General features: G+C 39.5%; 1 protein-coding gene across 1 annotated transcript in view; it reads left to right on the top strand.

Moving 5' to 3' along the window:
• The window catches only part of CUNH11orf80 (chromosome unknown C11orf80 homolog), a 78,479-nt gene that overhangs the window by 22,491 nt on the left and 39,058 nt on the right, over positions 1–16,930 (top strand). Inside the window, exon 4 of the mRNA XM_054697548.1 lies at positions 5,303–5,356. Coding sequence (XP_054553523.1) covers positions 5,303–5,356 — 54 coding nt within the window. The remainder of the gene's footprint in view (positions 1–5,302; positions 5,357–16,930) is intronic.

The raw sequence follows: 16,930 nt of genomic DNA, 5'->3' as shown, positions 1-16,930 counted from the left end.
GACTTTTTCTTTTCTTTTTTTTTTTTTTTTTTTTTTTAAACATTTTATTTATTCATACAAGCACTGGGTACAGTCAGAAGCGCGGGAGGGTGAGAGAATTCACCAGAGCCAGAGCGGGGAGCAGAGCAGGCAGAAGGACCGAAGTACACTGCTGAGGGGAGCAGCGGGCGGCAGGAGAGGTCTGCGGCCATGTGGGACCCTCCTCTGGTGGCCGGGGAGCAGCCGGGGATCGAACCGGCGCTGCAGAGGCTGCGGGCAGCTTCGCAACCCAGCGCCCAACCGCTGCGCCACCGGGGAGGCCCGACTTTTTCTTTTCTTTATTTTTTTAAAAAGATTTATTTATTTTACAAGAACCGGGGTACAGGCCATATTCGCGGGAGAGTGAGAGGATTCACCAGACACAGAGCAGGGAACAGAACAGGCAGACTGACGAAATACACTGCTGAGGGGAGCAGTGGGCGCGACAGTAGAGGTCTGCCGTGCCATGTGGGACCCTCACCGGCCGGCCGGCCGGCTGGCCGGCCAGGATCAAACCTGTGCTGCAGAGGCTGCGGATAGCTTCACAGCGCAGCGCTCAACTGCCTGCGCCACCAGGGGAGACCCTCAAGACATTTTCTTACTTGAAAAGAAATGACCTGTCTCTTCTTTGTGTCCCTGGTAGTAAACATCCTTAAGATATTTACCAAGATACGTTAGGCTCATTTGCTGTTACTCTGCATGAACTCTACTCTGCTGGACACAGAGAGAGTGTGTCCACTATTCATGAGAGAAATGGTTCACCACATGGCTAGGGTGATGTTGGTCTGTATATGGATGGATTAGTTTGTAATCTGTAAGCCAGAGTAGCAGGGTTGAGTCAAAGCAAAGGACTTGAGCTGCAAGAAACCCAATGGCAAGAAACCCAATTTCATAGTATTTTGAGCCTAATGAACCTCTTCAACCCATCTAGTATAGGGGGCATTTCTCTTTATTGTCTCAGATCTTTATGTAATTATTTTCAAAATGTTTTTGGCAGGGAAAAAAATGGTAACGCATATCATAAAACATTCCCACATCGCAGAAACATACTTTGGAGAGTGAGACATTCTTGTAATCTCATCCTTTGAGATAATTACTAATGTTCAGTGTACATTCTAGATTTTTCTGTGCATATCTTTATAATCTTTCATCAGGGCGATAAAAAGCCAAATTGCCACTATTCTGGGATTAAGGGCTTAAGGGGCGTTGGGTATTGTGGTGTTCAGTGTTTACGTTCACTCAGTCTATTGTTTTTAGTCCAACTTTGGTTCTCAGCCCAGAGACCCATGCGTCTACATTTCAAAGAATAACCTCTTCTCACCCATCACCAAGGTTAGGCAGGGCCAGTCCCCAGAATGCTGAATGGAGGAAGGAATCTAACTTCTTAGTATCTGACTACTAATTAAATTTCATTTTTCCAACCTAGTCTCCTTATTTTAGCTCCCAAGTAATCCCTCCTTCCCAAGGTTCCTGATAGGGCCTTCCTGGGTCTTTAGGGATTTTACTATATACATCAGGTTGTTTGTTGGCTTCTCCCCATTTTTGGCTTATAGTTCAGTTTATCAGTTCTCCTAAGTTGTCCCCACTAGTCCTGCTTTTCAGTTTCTAGAATTATAATCATCTTTGTCTTTTATTCTGTCTTTGTGAATTTATTCCTTTACAAAAAATCTGTTGGCCTCCCTGGTGGCGCAGCGTTTGAGCACTGGGCTGCGAAGCTGCCCGCGGCCTCTGCAGCGCCGGTTCAATCCCTGGCTGCTCCCCAGCCACCGGAGGAGGATCCCACATGGCGCGCAGACCTCTCCTGCCGCCCGCTGCTCCCCTCAGCAGTGTACTTCGGTCCTTCTGCCTGCTCTGCTCCCCGCTCTGGCTATGGTGAATTCTCTCACCCTCCCGCGCTTCTGACTGTACCCAGTGCTTGTATAAATAAATAAATAAATAGATAAGTCTTAAAAAAAAAATCTGTTGAACCTTTAGGAGATAGTAAAAATAGAATCATATGTTCAATTTGCCATCTTAACTGAAAGTGTGAATTGATGTATTTGGTCCACAGTCTATGATGATATAAAACAATGTAGTAGTTACCTAGGCTGTCATAACAAAGAACCACAAATTGGGTGACTTTCAACAAAATGATTTATTCTCATAGTTAGGAAGGCCAGAAGTCTAAAATCAAGGTCTCAGTAGGGTTGGTTCTTTCTGGAGGCTCTTAGAGAGATATCTATTCCATGCCTTTCTCCTAACTTCTGGTAGTTGACAGCAAAACCCTTGATGTTGTTGGCTTGTGGATGTTATCACTCCAGTCTCTGACTCTTTCTTCACCTGGTATTTTCACCTTTGTGTGTTTGTGTCTTCGTGTGGCCTTCTCTTAAGAATACCAATTGGGGTCCTCCCTGGTGGCGCAAGGGGTTAAGACACAATCTATGAAGCTGTCAGCAGCCATTGCAGCATGAGTTTGATCCCCAGCCAGTGAGGGGACCCACATGGTGCATCAGACTTCTCCTGACTCGCCCGCTGCTCCCCTCAGCAGTGTATTTCACTAAGTCTGCCTTTTCTGTTCCCCACTTTGTCTCTGGTGAATCCTCTCACCCTCCACACTTCTGGCCTGTACCCCAGTTCTTGTATGCATAAATAAATAAATTTAAAAAAAAGTATACCAACTGGATTCTATGAATCTAAACCAGAATTCACCTTGAGGCACATAGCCATTCTAATCTAAGATTTCTTGTTGGTTACAGTATTTTCAGACAGCAGTAATGCCAGTGTTATGCTGTGGCCTGTTTATAAGACAATGCTAGATCTGGCATTGAAGTGCAGCATGGACAAGTTCATAAGAAAGAAGAAAATACTTCATTTTTTTTTATTCCAAAAACACAAATGTGTTTACATACAAATTAGTCTTTTCTAAAAGCATTGCCTTTATAATGTTCTAATGTATACCTGTTTGTGCATTTGTATGTTGTGTTTTGTGAGTTATATAAAATAAATATTGAGTATTAATAAAATCTGAAATTTTCCATTAAAAAAAAAGAATACCAATTGGATTTAATGCCACTGTCACCTAGTATGACTTCATCTTAACGTGATAACATCTGTGAAGACCCTATTTCCAGACACACATACTTCACAAATACTGAAGGTAAAAATATCTTTTAGGGGAACAAAATTCAACTCACAACAAAGCAGCAGGTTTTAGTATTGAAATGATCCATCTATGAGAAGCTGAGAGATGACTATGTGATTTTTTTCCATCAGCAGTTGTTGAAAGCTTTACAGATATTTATTACAGTGTTTCCTAAAATATGTGCTATAGGATGTTTATATGAGTTATGAAAAAGGAGTTATGTAGTCATCTAATTTGGGAAATGCTGGTTGAAACCAAATAAATTTTGTTACTTCATATCTTAGAACTTATATGCCAACCTGGACTTGAAAAATAGCTATAATATGGAGCTTTTCTGAAACATATCTGACTTCATAGTACTTTCTTTTTAATCTTCTGTTTTGTAGAGGGGCTTTGGGGGGATGCTGTTGCTTTACAATATGAGTTCTATAATTAAATCTCTGCTGGTGTCTTGGTATATGAAGGGTAGCACTTTGTTCCTTGAGTATAGAAATATTAAAAGTATAGCTGATAATCGGGTTCTTGGTGGGGTTTGGAGCAGGCAGAATAACTGGTCTCCAGAAGTGACCCATTTTCAACATTGTTGATATAACACTTGTTAAAACTAAGGAAGGATATTAAAGGCAAATGTGATAAATTCAATTGAAAAACTAATGGACACATTACTAGGAATACTTTTTGTTTCTTGTTAATGTTCTAACTCTTCACTAATTGCTAGTCTAGGCCTACCCACCACCACACATCCTGTCCTAATGACCAGCTCTCTCCTTTATGACCAATGTATATATGTTGAGGGTCACCAAGAGAAAAATAAAAGATAGCTCTTACTAAATATTCTGTGCTATTTGTTTGGGCTTAGGCCTTTTGAAATATGTATCCTTTGTCCAGAATCTTTCAAAATCTGGAGATTTAGAACATTGCTATCCAGTAGAACTTTTTGTGATAATGGAAATGTTTGTTATCTGTGCTGTTCAGTAAAGTAGCCATTAGCCACACTGAGCTGTATCACACTTGAAATGTGGCTGGTGTGACTGAGGAATTGAATTTTTTACTTAATTTTGCTAAACTTAAATAGTCATACGTAGCTAGTGGCTACTGCATTGGACAGCCCATGGTTAGAGAATGATATTACTTCTCACTCTACTTAAATAACTCTTAGCCTTTTTCCCTACCTGAAGAAAAGGGTTAGACACATTTCCATTGATTCTTTTTTTTAAAGATTTATTTATTTATACAAGCATTTATTTATTTATACAAGCACTATTTATATATATATATTTATTTATTTATACAGTCAGAGGCGTGGGAGGGTGAGTGAGAGACTTCACCAGAGCCAGAGCAGAGAGTAGAACAGGCAGAATGATGAAACACACTGCTGAGGGGAGCAGTGGGCGGCAGGAGAGGTCTGCGCACCATGTGGGACCCTCGCCCAGCAGCCGGGGATCAAACCGGCGCTGCAGAGGCTGCGGGCAGCTTTGCAACCCAGCGCTCAACCACTGTGCCACTGGGGAGGCCCCATTTGCATTGATTCTAATGGCAGTGGTTCTTAGGCTGTTAACTGCGAGGCCAGATCCCTCTGAGGGAGGGCATGTTCATGTTGACAAAAACCCTCCAGAAAGTTCTGGTCTTTTTCTACTCGTAGGTGCCTGCTTCCGTCCTCATCTTCTTCCCTTGAAGATATAAGATTCTAAATATTTTAATGTTCACATTATGATTCTTGGTACAGTGAATTTTTACCTGATAGCCTAATAAAGTACTTTCTACTAAAGACTTAATTGGTTAAAAGAAGGCCACATTTTTAATCTTCTATTGAAATGTGGGTTACTGGCATGATATATTCTGGTTCCTACTTATAGTTTTCAGTCTTCCTGTAATCCTTTTCTGTCAGGAATAGCAACATCAAAGAAGCAGCCCTGGTGTCATACATAGGTAAAAAGACTTATAATTTGGCTCTATCTCCAAGAAGGTATTTGTTCCCTAATCGCCATTGTAGCTTCATAACATGCTTCTGATATCTCCATTGTCACTGAATTCATTAGTATTAGTCTCCCTTTTTCTGTTCTGTATCTGTGTTCAGTGTTTTCAGGCTCTCTTTTGAGTCTTTAAATAAAACTTATTTTATTGTTTTATTTATGATATTTCCTCATATTCTGTTTCTTACAGTTGCTTCTACAGGAAGCATTTATGATGGTTTGATCCTCAAGAAGTTCCTGAAAGGTAAAGAATTACCCAACTGCCATAAGACTAAATCTCTTCCTGTCAATGAATTTGGTTTTCTGAAACAGACTTACATTGAAAATAGGATTGCCAGATTTAGAAAAGGAAAAAAAAGGACACCCAATTAAATTTGAATTTCAGATTAACAGTGAATAATTTTTTGTATAAACATGTTTCATGTGATATTTTATCTGGCAGTCCTATTGAAAGATAACCTATAAAATTCTGTAGATACCGGAATGGGCAAGATACCTAGGTCACAGAAGCTTCTCTGAATACCCTTTATACAACTTCAAAATTTTCCCAAAGGTAAATAAAATTTTTAATAAGGTGTTTCTTCCCATCTACATCAAAGAATGTGTGTAGAATGCTTTTACTGTAAATGATTTTGGTAATTGTGATATTAGCTTCCATGGTATGTACCAAAGTTGGTATGGATAGGAGCATTTGGTGACCTTAGTTTCTTTGATTTAAAAATACAGGTTTCCCTTACTATCCATACATGGAATGTTCCTATTTGGTAGGTTATTTTGGGGCCTGGAAAGTTCATTTATCTAGAAAAATCTTTGCATATACCCTGTATGGAGAAATTAACTTACCACAGAGGAATGTCCTACTTTTGGAGAATGGGGAGACCTGTTATCTCAAGTCAGAAGACATGTATTTAAGGAGGCCAGGGTGATCTGAGCATTTTGTGCTTTAATTTTTATCTTCGATGATTGTATGGTTCCAGTGGACCTATCTTACCTAATGAGTAGTTAATTTACAAATTTTATTAAAGTTTTAGTTTTTGTTTAGTTTTTGGGATACTATAATATATACATATTGGGAGGGGTTGACCTTTTTTTTTAACATTTCCTTTTATGGGAAAGTAAACTTTTTTCTTTTTATGTTCTTTATTGAGGTAACATTAATTTACTGTACTGTTTATGATTTAAAAGAATAGGTTCATACCTTGAATGTATGTTAGCACACTCCCCCACCCATCCTTCACTCTAGGCCACTGTGCCCCTTCAACCCTCTTTATTCCCATACCCTCAGTCCTTCCTCCTTCTAGCTACCTCAGTTCTGCCATCAATTTCTAGGGTTTATTTTGGTTTAGTTTTGTCAGTTCCTTTGTTTTTTCCACAAGTCAGAATTTGTCTTTTTTGCTTTTGAGTTATTTCACTCCAGTTTCATCCACCTTGTCACAAATGGCTTTTTTGTAGCAGGTAGTATTCCGTTGTGTATGTATACGCCACATCTTCTTACTCCAACTCTGTTGATGGACATGTAGGTTTCTATACTTTGACTTTTTTTTTTTTCCACTTTGGCTTTTATAAATAGTACTGCAGTGAACAAAGGAGTGCACATATTCCTTTGAATTAGTGCTTTTGTGTTCTTCAGGTAGATACTTAGGACTGGAATTGCTGGGTCACACGGCTTATCTGTTTTTAATATTTTGAAGGACCTCCATTCTGTTTTCCCTCGGGGCTAGGCAGTATACATTTCTATGAACAATGTATGGGTTTCCTTTTTCTCCACACCCTTGCCAACATTTTTGTATCTGGGTTTTTTTTATATGGGACGTTCTCACAGGTGTTAGATGGTATTTCATTGTGGTTTTGGTTTGCATTTCCATGATGATAAATGAACATTTTTTTCATGGTCCTGTTGATCATCTGTGTGTCTTGGAGAAGTGTCTGTTTTTCTCCTCTGCCCATTTTTTGATTGGGTTAATTGTTTTTTTTGTTGTTGATTTGTATGAGTTCTTTGTAGATCTTAGATATTAGTCCCTTGTCAGCTGTACAAATATTTTCTCCCATTCATTAGGCTATCTTCTTGTTTTAATGATAGTTTCTTTCACTGACAGAAGCAATAGAAGCTTTTTAGTTTGATGTAGTCCTGTTGGTATTTAAAAAAAAAATACCTACCACCATCAATAATTTTTTAAAAGAAATTTCCCCCAACTAAATCTGGAATATTAAGTGAATCTTTTTTTTTAAACTGGAATATTAAGTGAATCTTTTTTTTTAAACTCATATTTGTCATTGCTTTAAGAAAATATGCTGTGTGTTAAATATGGAAGCAACCAAAAGGCTACATTAGAAAGGTATAATATCATAAATGAACAGTTTATGTAACACATTACCATAAGACTTTTTAAAAATAGCAAGATTCCTTATGTGCTTTTAAAAATGCAACCAGTTAAAAATTTTAATTTATATCCAGGTTTCTGGTAACTCAATTAGCTCATAAACCCTAGTACCTTCTTTTATCTTGGTCTTAATCAAAGAAAAGGAAAAAACTGTTTATGCAACTCACGTATAAAATGAGTGACTCGGGCCTCCCCGGTGGCGCAGCGGTTGAGCGCTGGGTTGCGAAGCTGCCCGCGGCCTCTGGGGCGCCGGTTCAATCCCCGGCTGCTCCCCGACCACCGGAAGAGGGTCCCACATGGCGCACAGACCTTTTCTGTCGCCCGCTGCTACCCTCAGCAGTGTGCTTCGGTCCTTCTGCCTGCTCTGCTCCCCGCTCTGGCTCTGGTGAATTCTCTCACCCTCCTGCGCTTCTGACTGTACCCAGTGCTTGTATAAATAAATAAATAAATCTTAAAAAAAAAAAAAATAAAAAAAAAATAAAATGAGTGACTCAAAAGACACCAACATACAGGAAACAAGTCAACCTGCTAAGAGTTCTTTTTTTTTTAAAGATTTATTTATTTATTTATCCAAGCACTGAGTACAGTCAGAAGCATGGGAGGGTGAGAGAATTCACCAGAGCAAGAGCGGGGAACAGAACAGGCAGAGTGACAAAACACACTGCTGAGGGGAGCAGTGGGCATGGCAGGAGAGGTCTGTCGCGCTATGTGGGACCCTTGCTGGTGGCTGGGGATCGAACCGCTGCTGCAGAGGCTGCGGGCAGCTTCGCAGCCCAGCTCTCAACCTCTGTGCCACCAGGGGAGGTCCTAAGAGTTCTTTTTTAATGTAATTTTTAGTTTAAGCACAGGGACTTACAAGTGCTGCTTGCAGAGTTCAGGGCCATCAGGTATATTTCCTTTTGTCTTTGAGGTCTTGGTCCTCTGGATCTATCTTCCATTGTCTGTTTCATGGATTCTTAGTAGAGCTTTTGTGAGTCTATTTTTATATAGATTCTGCTTGGTGTGCACATACTTAAAAGTAGTGATTGGAAAACAAAAATAAATTGAAATTTTTGTTCTTAGTTCATTACCAGATAGTCTTTGAGAGCTTGGGTAGACTGTTCTTCCTGTGGTCATAATTACAGAGGTGAGCTATTTATTGAGCATTCACTGTGCATTGAGCCTTGTGCTTGTCTTGGAGGGCTGGCAGCAGGGAATAAGAGAGATTTGGTCCCTCTCTTTATGCTCATGCAGAACATATCTTGATCACTTAATTTTGCTGCCACCCAAAGCCTGTGCCTGGAAGAAAAGGAGAATCGACTTGTCCTGGGGAGTTTGCTCCTATTCTAAGACTGCAGGGATATTTGGATCCAAGTTTAAGATTCATGAATTCACTGCCTCAAAATCATCTCATCTGTTTATTGTCATCTTTATTTCTCTTCTTTTATGCGTTATGCCATTGGAATGATGCGATGAATGGAAAGATCACTCTGGATGCCACTGCTCCAGTTAATATGTTGTGAAAGTGCTTTGAACGGAGTGAAAAGCCATGTAAATAAAAGGGAGTTATTAGCACTAGGGAGGATGTAGGAGTATATCCTGCAACAGGAACCTGTACTTAACATGCCTGTAGAGTGGTGGTACGATCATTCATAATGATAGTTTTGCGATTAATATTTGTGAAAGTGCTTTGAAAAAGGTTAAAATCTATTGGGATATTTTTATTATCGTTGGTAATAGTAGAGAGAGGTATTGAATTTAGTTTATGGAATAACCACCTATTTATTTTGTTGATACAAACTTGAGACAGTTTGTGTGTGGTGACTTAGTTTTTTTTTTTTTTTTAATTTTCTAGAGGCATGTCTTATTTATTTATTTATTTATTATTTGTTTGTTTGTTTGGTTTATACATGCACTGGGTACAGTCAGAAGCGCGGGAGGGCGAGAGAATTCACCAGAGCCAGAGCGGGGAGCAGAGCAGGCAGAAGGACCGAAGTACACTGCTGAGGGGAGCAGCGGGCGGCAGGAGAGGTCTGCGCACCATGTGGGACCCTCCTCCGGTGGCCGGGGAGCAGCCGGGAATCGAACCAGCGCCGCAGAGGCCGCGGGCAGCTTTGCAACCCAGCGCTCAACCGCTGCGCCACCGGGGAGGCCCGTGACTTAGTTTTAATTTATTTAAAAGTGCAAAGAAATTTTATAAGTTTTTTAATTCTTGTACCCTTACCATAAAGTGGAGGTGGCTAACATGTTGTTCAGAGGGGTACTATACATTAAGTACACAATAAAAATTGAGTCATTTGCTCATAGCCAATCACATTTGGTAGCCAGCTTTAGCCTGTCTTCCCTCTAGGCATTAGAGCTCGTAATACTAACCTCCACTCAATAATGCTATTTATTCTACTAATTAGTAACAAAAATGACCCAGTGAAGCTCACAAAGGAAATTGTCTCACACTAAGCCTTGAATCCCTTAACTCTGGGCTTATACGGCATTAATTATGCTTTTATTACGATTTTTATTTAGCATTCTTGTAACATTTTTAGCAAACTGATTTAAATTGTTCCATTCACAAATCTTTATACTGTTTAATTAGCTTCATCAGGGAGTCTCTGATGTCTGTTTCAGTAACAATCCAGAGTTCCAGATGCTAAGAATTATGAATCTATATTAAGTGAATAGTATTCCTCCGGATCCAGTTGGTTAACCATGTTGTCCTCTTCATTGCTCAGCTGATTCTCTCTGTGCCTGAAATAAGAGCTGGCCTCACTTTAGGGGGGAACTGTACTTTATTGTAAAGCCAGCTTGTTTTCTTTACTCTTCAATCTTTTCTATTATGTTTCTATCAAGGCAGCTTTTCTCTGATTCTCAAACACTGTAGATCAGTTTCTATGCAAAATAGGTTCATATTTCTTGTTTTTTTTTTTTTCTGTGCTGAATTAATAATCAATGAACAAGATGATTTCTGTTTTCCTACCTCTCTAAGGGTTTATGTTTTCTTTTTACTCTCGTCCCTAATAATTTTGTTCAGTAAATCTTTATTGAGATTCTGCCTTGCCACAAGAGCTGGTACTGCAAATAAAACACAGTATGATAAGTTCCTTAATGGAGTTGGTATGTTCAAGGTGCTGCTTTGGTGACCCAAAGGATATTCCCTAAAGTTCAGTTCCCGGTCTGCCTTTTTTTCATTCATTATTTTGTGTCAGTGTTCTATATTTATTTCAGATAGCTGTTCTATTTTTAAGACTTTACCTATTGTTTATAGACTTATTTTCCCCCTCTATCACTGACCGGTTTGCTAAACTCCGGAGAAATAGCTTTGATTAAAGAATACTCCGTTTGAAATAGCATGGAAGATGTTTAAAGTGAAATTCATTGTGCTATGTGATGTCTGCATCCATTTTAGTGATACTAACACTCTCATCATTCCCCGGACCTGAAATTTTGGCTTTTTGAGGGATTGGGGCTTCTCCTTTCCCATTTCCTCCATTAGCTAATCTAATTAAAACTTTTTGTTAATTCTTTCTTGATATAGAATTACTGGTTTAATAATTGGTATAGAATTACTATGTTATAGAATTCTTAGTATAGAATTATTTATTTAAGTATATGTTAAATTAAACACAACTTTATATTCCTCACTTAATAAATCTTTATTGTTTATCAGAATAAAAAACCTCAGATTAGATTTTAGGCCCTTTTAATTAGAATAATCTTATGTACTGCAAAGGATGATGTCCATGGTTATGATAGTTCAGTTTTTGCCTTTTCCCTGTATTTCACCCCTTTGGCAACAAGGAGACTTTTTAAATTTTAATTTAGTTTTGTCCTCTGTTAATTTGTTGGGAAAGGAAGTGAGGACTGATGCTTTATTTGTTAGAAGTATTGACAGGTACAGGCTTGCTCAACACTGAGTGAGAAACTCATACTGCTCTTTGTTGTCCAACTTCATGTGTTTTTTTTTTTAAATCTGAGATCCTCATGTGAAAATCTATTATAGTTTCACGTATCATAAGATCAACAGTTCTAAAGCTCAGTACTTATCTAACACTAACCACCCCCCCACTCCCCCGTCCCCCCCACCCCCCGGCCAGGAACTCATTTTGTAGACATGATCTCATTCCCTCTCAAGAAAGTGGTCAGATGTAAGTATTAGCACCATTTCTGTTTCACAGATGAGGATCCCAAGGCTTAACCTCATCCTCATATGTTAAATTTAGAAGGGAAGAGTTTGTGGACATAGGTCATTGATTATCCTGTAAGATCACACTTAATCCTCAAGCTCTTGATGTGTTCTAAACAAGTCTTTTGCTGCTGAATTTGCATATCATGTCAAAATTTTATAAAGAGATTAATTGAAGATCAAGAGAAGTTAAAATAAATTTCTGTCTCTTCGGTTCATTAATATTTTACTTTTCCCTGTTAAATTTATCTAATCATACTTCATTTCTGAGAAAATTTTCAAGACTTGATATACAAAGGAAAGAAATGGAAAGGATATGAACTGTGACATGTTTCTCTTCCTTTTGAAATTGGAGAGGTAAGGGAGGAAGAAAAGGATAGACTTTATCAGCAGTCCTGGGAGATGGTCCCTACTCTAGCAGAATGACTTTTAGTCAGGAGTCCATGGAAAACAGCCTGCTTTGTGTCTGCTTTGGCTTCAAATCCTTAAACTGTTATTATCCCTTGTTGAGTAATTGGATGGGTGCTCTGACTCTAGGTCACCATATCCCTCATCTCCTTGGGAGGGAATGTGAGCTGCCTGTAGCCGTGAGCTTGGCTGGTAGTGGCGAGGAGACAGTTTGAATAACTGTTTACTGAGTAGACTTTATGGTTAGCCATTCAGCACACTTTAAAAGGTGATTCTGTAACACCACATATAAAAGTTAGCTTAAAATAGGTCAAAGACCTAGATCTTTCTAGGTAAAAAATACAAAATCCTTAAGAAAACATAGGTGAAAATCTTTGTGAGCTTGAATTAGGCAATGTTTTCATAGATATGACATTTAAAGCACAGGAAACCAAATGACAAATAGATAAAATTTTACTTTATAAATATTAAAAACTCCTGTGCTTCAAAGAACACTGTCAGTGAACTGAAAAGACAAACCCATGGTGGCCCCAGAGTTCCACCTAGATCTGCGCCAGCACCCCCATGCCAGTGAAAGACTCCCAGGTTTTTGTTTTTTTTTTTTCCCTCTCAGGTGATGTTTATTGATGTAAAGTAGGTTTGCAGCCTTGTATCTGCTTCTGGGGTTATAGGTTCAAACCTCTGCAAATATATACTTTCACACCCTGCCTACGTCTAGTGCCCTAGCCATCCTCCACTGCGCTTAACTGGGCCCCTCCCCTCCCACACTTTTGCCCCACCATGCTTCCCCTATGATTGCCTCAGTTTTGCAGCCAAAGGTTAAAAGTTTATTACGGGTTTGTTTTTGACCCTTTGTTATATTTGTCTCTATTTTCCACATATAAGTGAGACCATCTGGTATTTGTTTTTCTCCTTCTGGCTTATCTCGCTTAGCATTATCCTTTCCAGTTCCATCATAAGTGGCAGTGGCAGGAATTCATCTTTTTTTTTTTAAATAGCTGAGTAGTAGCCTCTTGTGTCTATATACCACTGTGCTTGCATGTTGGGAGTGCCTATGGCCTGCATGCCCTGCAGTGCCGGATTAAACCTTAGCCAATCTCTGAATATCAAAAAACAGTGTATGATAAATTTGAGAACAGTGGGAACTTTGGGCAACACTGGCTCTCTAGATGAGACGTCTGTGGAAGATTGGCAGGTATGACACTGGACTTCTTACCAGAGTTTTTCAAAGACCTTGCTGACAAGACTTAACACGTTTGAAGACTGTGATGTCTCCTTTGGCCGTGATGTTTTAACACTTAAACTGGGTGGAGCTCTAGGAATCTATGTGATCATGATCAACAAGCAGACCCCAAACAAACAGATCAGGTTGTCTTGGACAGCTGGTGGATCCAAGTATGATTGGACTGAGAAAAACTGGGTGTCCTGGCATGACAGTGTCCTTCCACGAGCTGCTGGCCCTGGGACTGACTAAAGTCTTAAAAACTAAATTGGACTTACTTTCTTTGGCCTATTCCAGAAAAGGTACTAGATAGTCAGCCTAATTTTTTTTTAAATATTTATTTATTTATACAAGAACTGGGGTACAGGGCCTCCCCGGTGGTGCAGCGGTTGAGCACTGGGTTGCGAAGCTGCCTGCAGCCTCTGCAGCGCTGGTTAGATCCCCAGCCCCCAGGTGAGGGTCCCACATGGTGCGCAGACCTCTCCTGCCACCAGCTGCTCCCCTCAGCAGTGTACTTTGGTCCTTCTGCCTGTTCTGCTCCCTGCTCTGGCTCTGGTGAATTCTGTCACCCTCCTGTGCTTCTGACTGTACCCAGTGCTTGTATAAATAAATAAATCTTAAAAAAAAAAGAAAACTGGGGTACAGGCCAGAGGCACGGTAGGGTGAGAGAATTCACCAGAGACAGAGTGGGGAGCAGAACAGGCAGAAGACCAAAAACATTGCTGAGGGGAGCAGCAGGCAAGACAAGAGAGGTCTGCCATGCCATGTGGGTATCTTCCTGGCTGGCTGGGAATCGAACCCATGCTGTAGAGGCTGCAAACAGCTCCACAGTGCTGCGCTCAACCCGCTGTGCCACCAGGGAGGCCTGATATTCAGCCTAATTCTAAAGAGATTACTAAATGCTCTCTAGCCAAGGAAAAAACGGTAATTAATATAATGTGATGGAGGTGCTAGCTAATGCCAGGGTGGTATTCATTTTGCAGGATACAAGTATCAGATCAGTAGGTTGTACACTTTAAACTTACATGTTGCTATATGCCAATTATATCTCAAGCTGGGAAGAAAGGGAAAAAAGTGAAAAGACAACTCACATAATGGAGAAAATACTTGTGAATCATCTCTCTGGTGAAAGCCTATATATATAATAAATATAAAGAACATTTACAACTCAGTGAATAAAAAGATGATGTAATTAAACAGTGCTGAAGGATCTGAATAGACATTTGTTATGAATTGAATATTTGTGTCCTCCATTCATATGCTGAAACCCTATGAAATGGTGTTCATGGTGGGACTAGTGGCTTTCTAAGAAGAGGCAGAGTAGATTGTTCTCTATCTGAGTGCAACCACTGAGGAAACACCATGTAAGGACACAGGGAGAGGGAAGCCATCTGCAAGCCAGGAGGAGAGCTCTCAAGAACTGAACTGCTGGGACCTTGATCATGGTCTTCCTGGGTTCCAGAACTATGAGAAATAAAATTCTATTGTGTAAGTCTCCCAGTCTATGGTGTTTTGTTAAAGCAACCTAAGAGCAGACTAGGATAACATTTATCTAAAGAAATTATACAAATGACCAGTCAGCCCATGAAAAGATACTAAACATCACTAGTCATTAGGGAATTACAAATCAAATCCAGAGTGAGATACTCTTCATACCCATTTGTATGGCTCTAACAAAAAAAAAGCACAACAACATAGCAAGAATATAATAAAACTGGAACTCTTACATTGCCGGTTGGTACACTATAAAATGGTATAACCACTTTGGAACCAGTTTGGAAGTTACTCAAAACTATAGTTTTATCACTTAGCCATGTCCAGACAAAACTTGTATTTGAGTATTTAGAGCAGCATTATTCATAATAACTAAAAAGTGGGAAATAAAACACAAGTGTCCATCAGCTGATGGACAGGATGCGCTCTGTTGATACAACGGATTATGAGAAAAGGAATGAAGTCCTGATAAATGTTACATGAACGAACCTTTAGAACCTGCTAAGTGAAAGAAACCAAGGATGGCTATATATCATATGGTTTGTTTTATATGAAATGTCCAAACCAGGCGAATCCATACACGCACATCCAAAGTAGAGTAGTGGGAGGAGGAAGGAGTGGGGAGTTACTATTTATGAGCATGAGTTTTCTTTTTGAGGTGATGAAAATGTTCTGGAATTAGATAGTGGTGATGGTTGCATAATCTTGTGAATATACTAAAAGTCACTGAAATGTACACTTAAAACAATGAATTTTAAGGTATGTGAATTATCTCAGTTTTTTTTTTTTTAAGATTTATTTATACAAGAACCGGGGTATAGGCCAGAGGTGTGGGGGGTGAGACGATTCACCAGAGACAGAGTGGGGAGCAGAACAGGAAGACTGAAATCCACTGCTGAGGGGAGCAGTGGGGAGACAGAGGTCTGCTGCACCATGTGGGTTGCTCCCTGGCCAGCGGGGATCAAACTGGCAGGGCAGAGGCTGCAGACAGCTTCACAGCGCTGCGCTTAACCCCCTGCGCCACCAGGGAGGCCCTATCTCAGATTTCTAAAAAGTGATTGTATGAAATTGAACTTCCTTGACCTCTCCTCTTCCTCTTCCTTGCCTCTTCTCTAAACTGATACCCCATGGCCTCCCTTCTCATGGTTGAACACTTAACAGTAAAATACCCTGCTGACTTGACTTATCTTTCCTTTCTTACTAGTGTCTAAGTTTGGGTAATCCCCCTTGTTTGCCTTTTCTATTCTTATTTCTAAGATGCCAAATATTATTCATGCAAATTATAAAACTGAACATTGGGTACACTGCGAATTTAAGCAGAATTTCTAATTTTATTAGGGTTCAAAAATTCTTTCATTTATCTTTTAAAAATCTTTTTTTTTTTTTTTTTTTTTATAATTTCTGTAATGTTCCAAACTACCTGAACCCATCTAAACAAATGTCTTTGCTTTCTATTTCCCTAGAAGGTTGAGGTGGTCTATGTGGTATTTCTTCAAATCTTTTTATAACTTACTTTTGAAATTTGAAATTGTAATGAAAAGATCTGACTTTTATTTGCTCCATAGCCTTAGACTAATTGGTCTCATGATAACTACTTCATCGTCTGTGGTATATGTTTTAAGAAGTTTATGTGAAACCTAATTTGTATTCATTTGACTTTTATTATGAAATGACATTATGATGAAGTACTTTTGATTGAGTAATCACGGGTGTTTATAAAAAATTCTCTTACGAAAAGGTCTGAAACTTTTCTAAATGTCTGTACTAAAGGTGTATGGACAGCATTAAGTTGTGGAATAAACACTGAGGAATCTGGGTTGTATTCCTGAGTCTGATGTTAGCAATTTAGTGGGATTTTGGTTACCTTCATCTTTTTGTACTTTAGTTTCCGGGGATGTGAAATGTAGGGGAACATTGTATAAAAGTTACAAAAAGACAATTATAAACCAGATACATCCTTCAGGGGAGGAGGAGGGAGAGGGACCCCAGGGAGGGAGGGTGGAGCACGGGGGACTGAGGTGATGGTGCGGGGATGAATTGGTGGAGGAAATTCTCTGGCGACTACACCTGAGGTGGGGGGAAAAGGGAAATATTGTTTAAAAATGAACAATGATGTGACATATATAAATAAGTAAATTTTTTAAATTGTATAAA

Source organism: Talpa occidentalis, unplaced genomic scaffold (genome assembly GCF_014898055.3).
Source record: "Talpa occidentalis isolate TD23 unplaced genomic scaffold, MPIMG_talOcc4v2.1 talOcc4.17, whole genome shotgun sequence".
NCBI lineage: Eukaryota > Metazoa > Chordata > Mammalia > Eulipotyphla > Talpidae > Talpa > Talpa occidentalis.
This window is presented reverse-complemented; position numbering and strand designations above follow the sequence as displayed.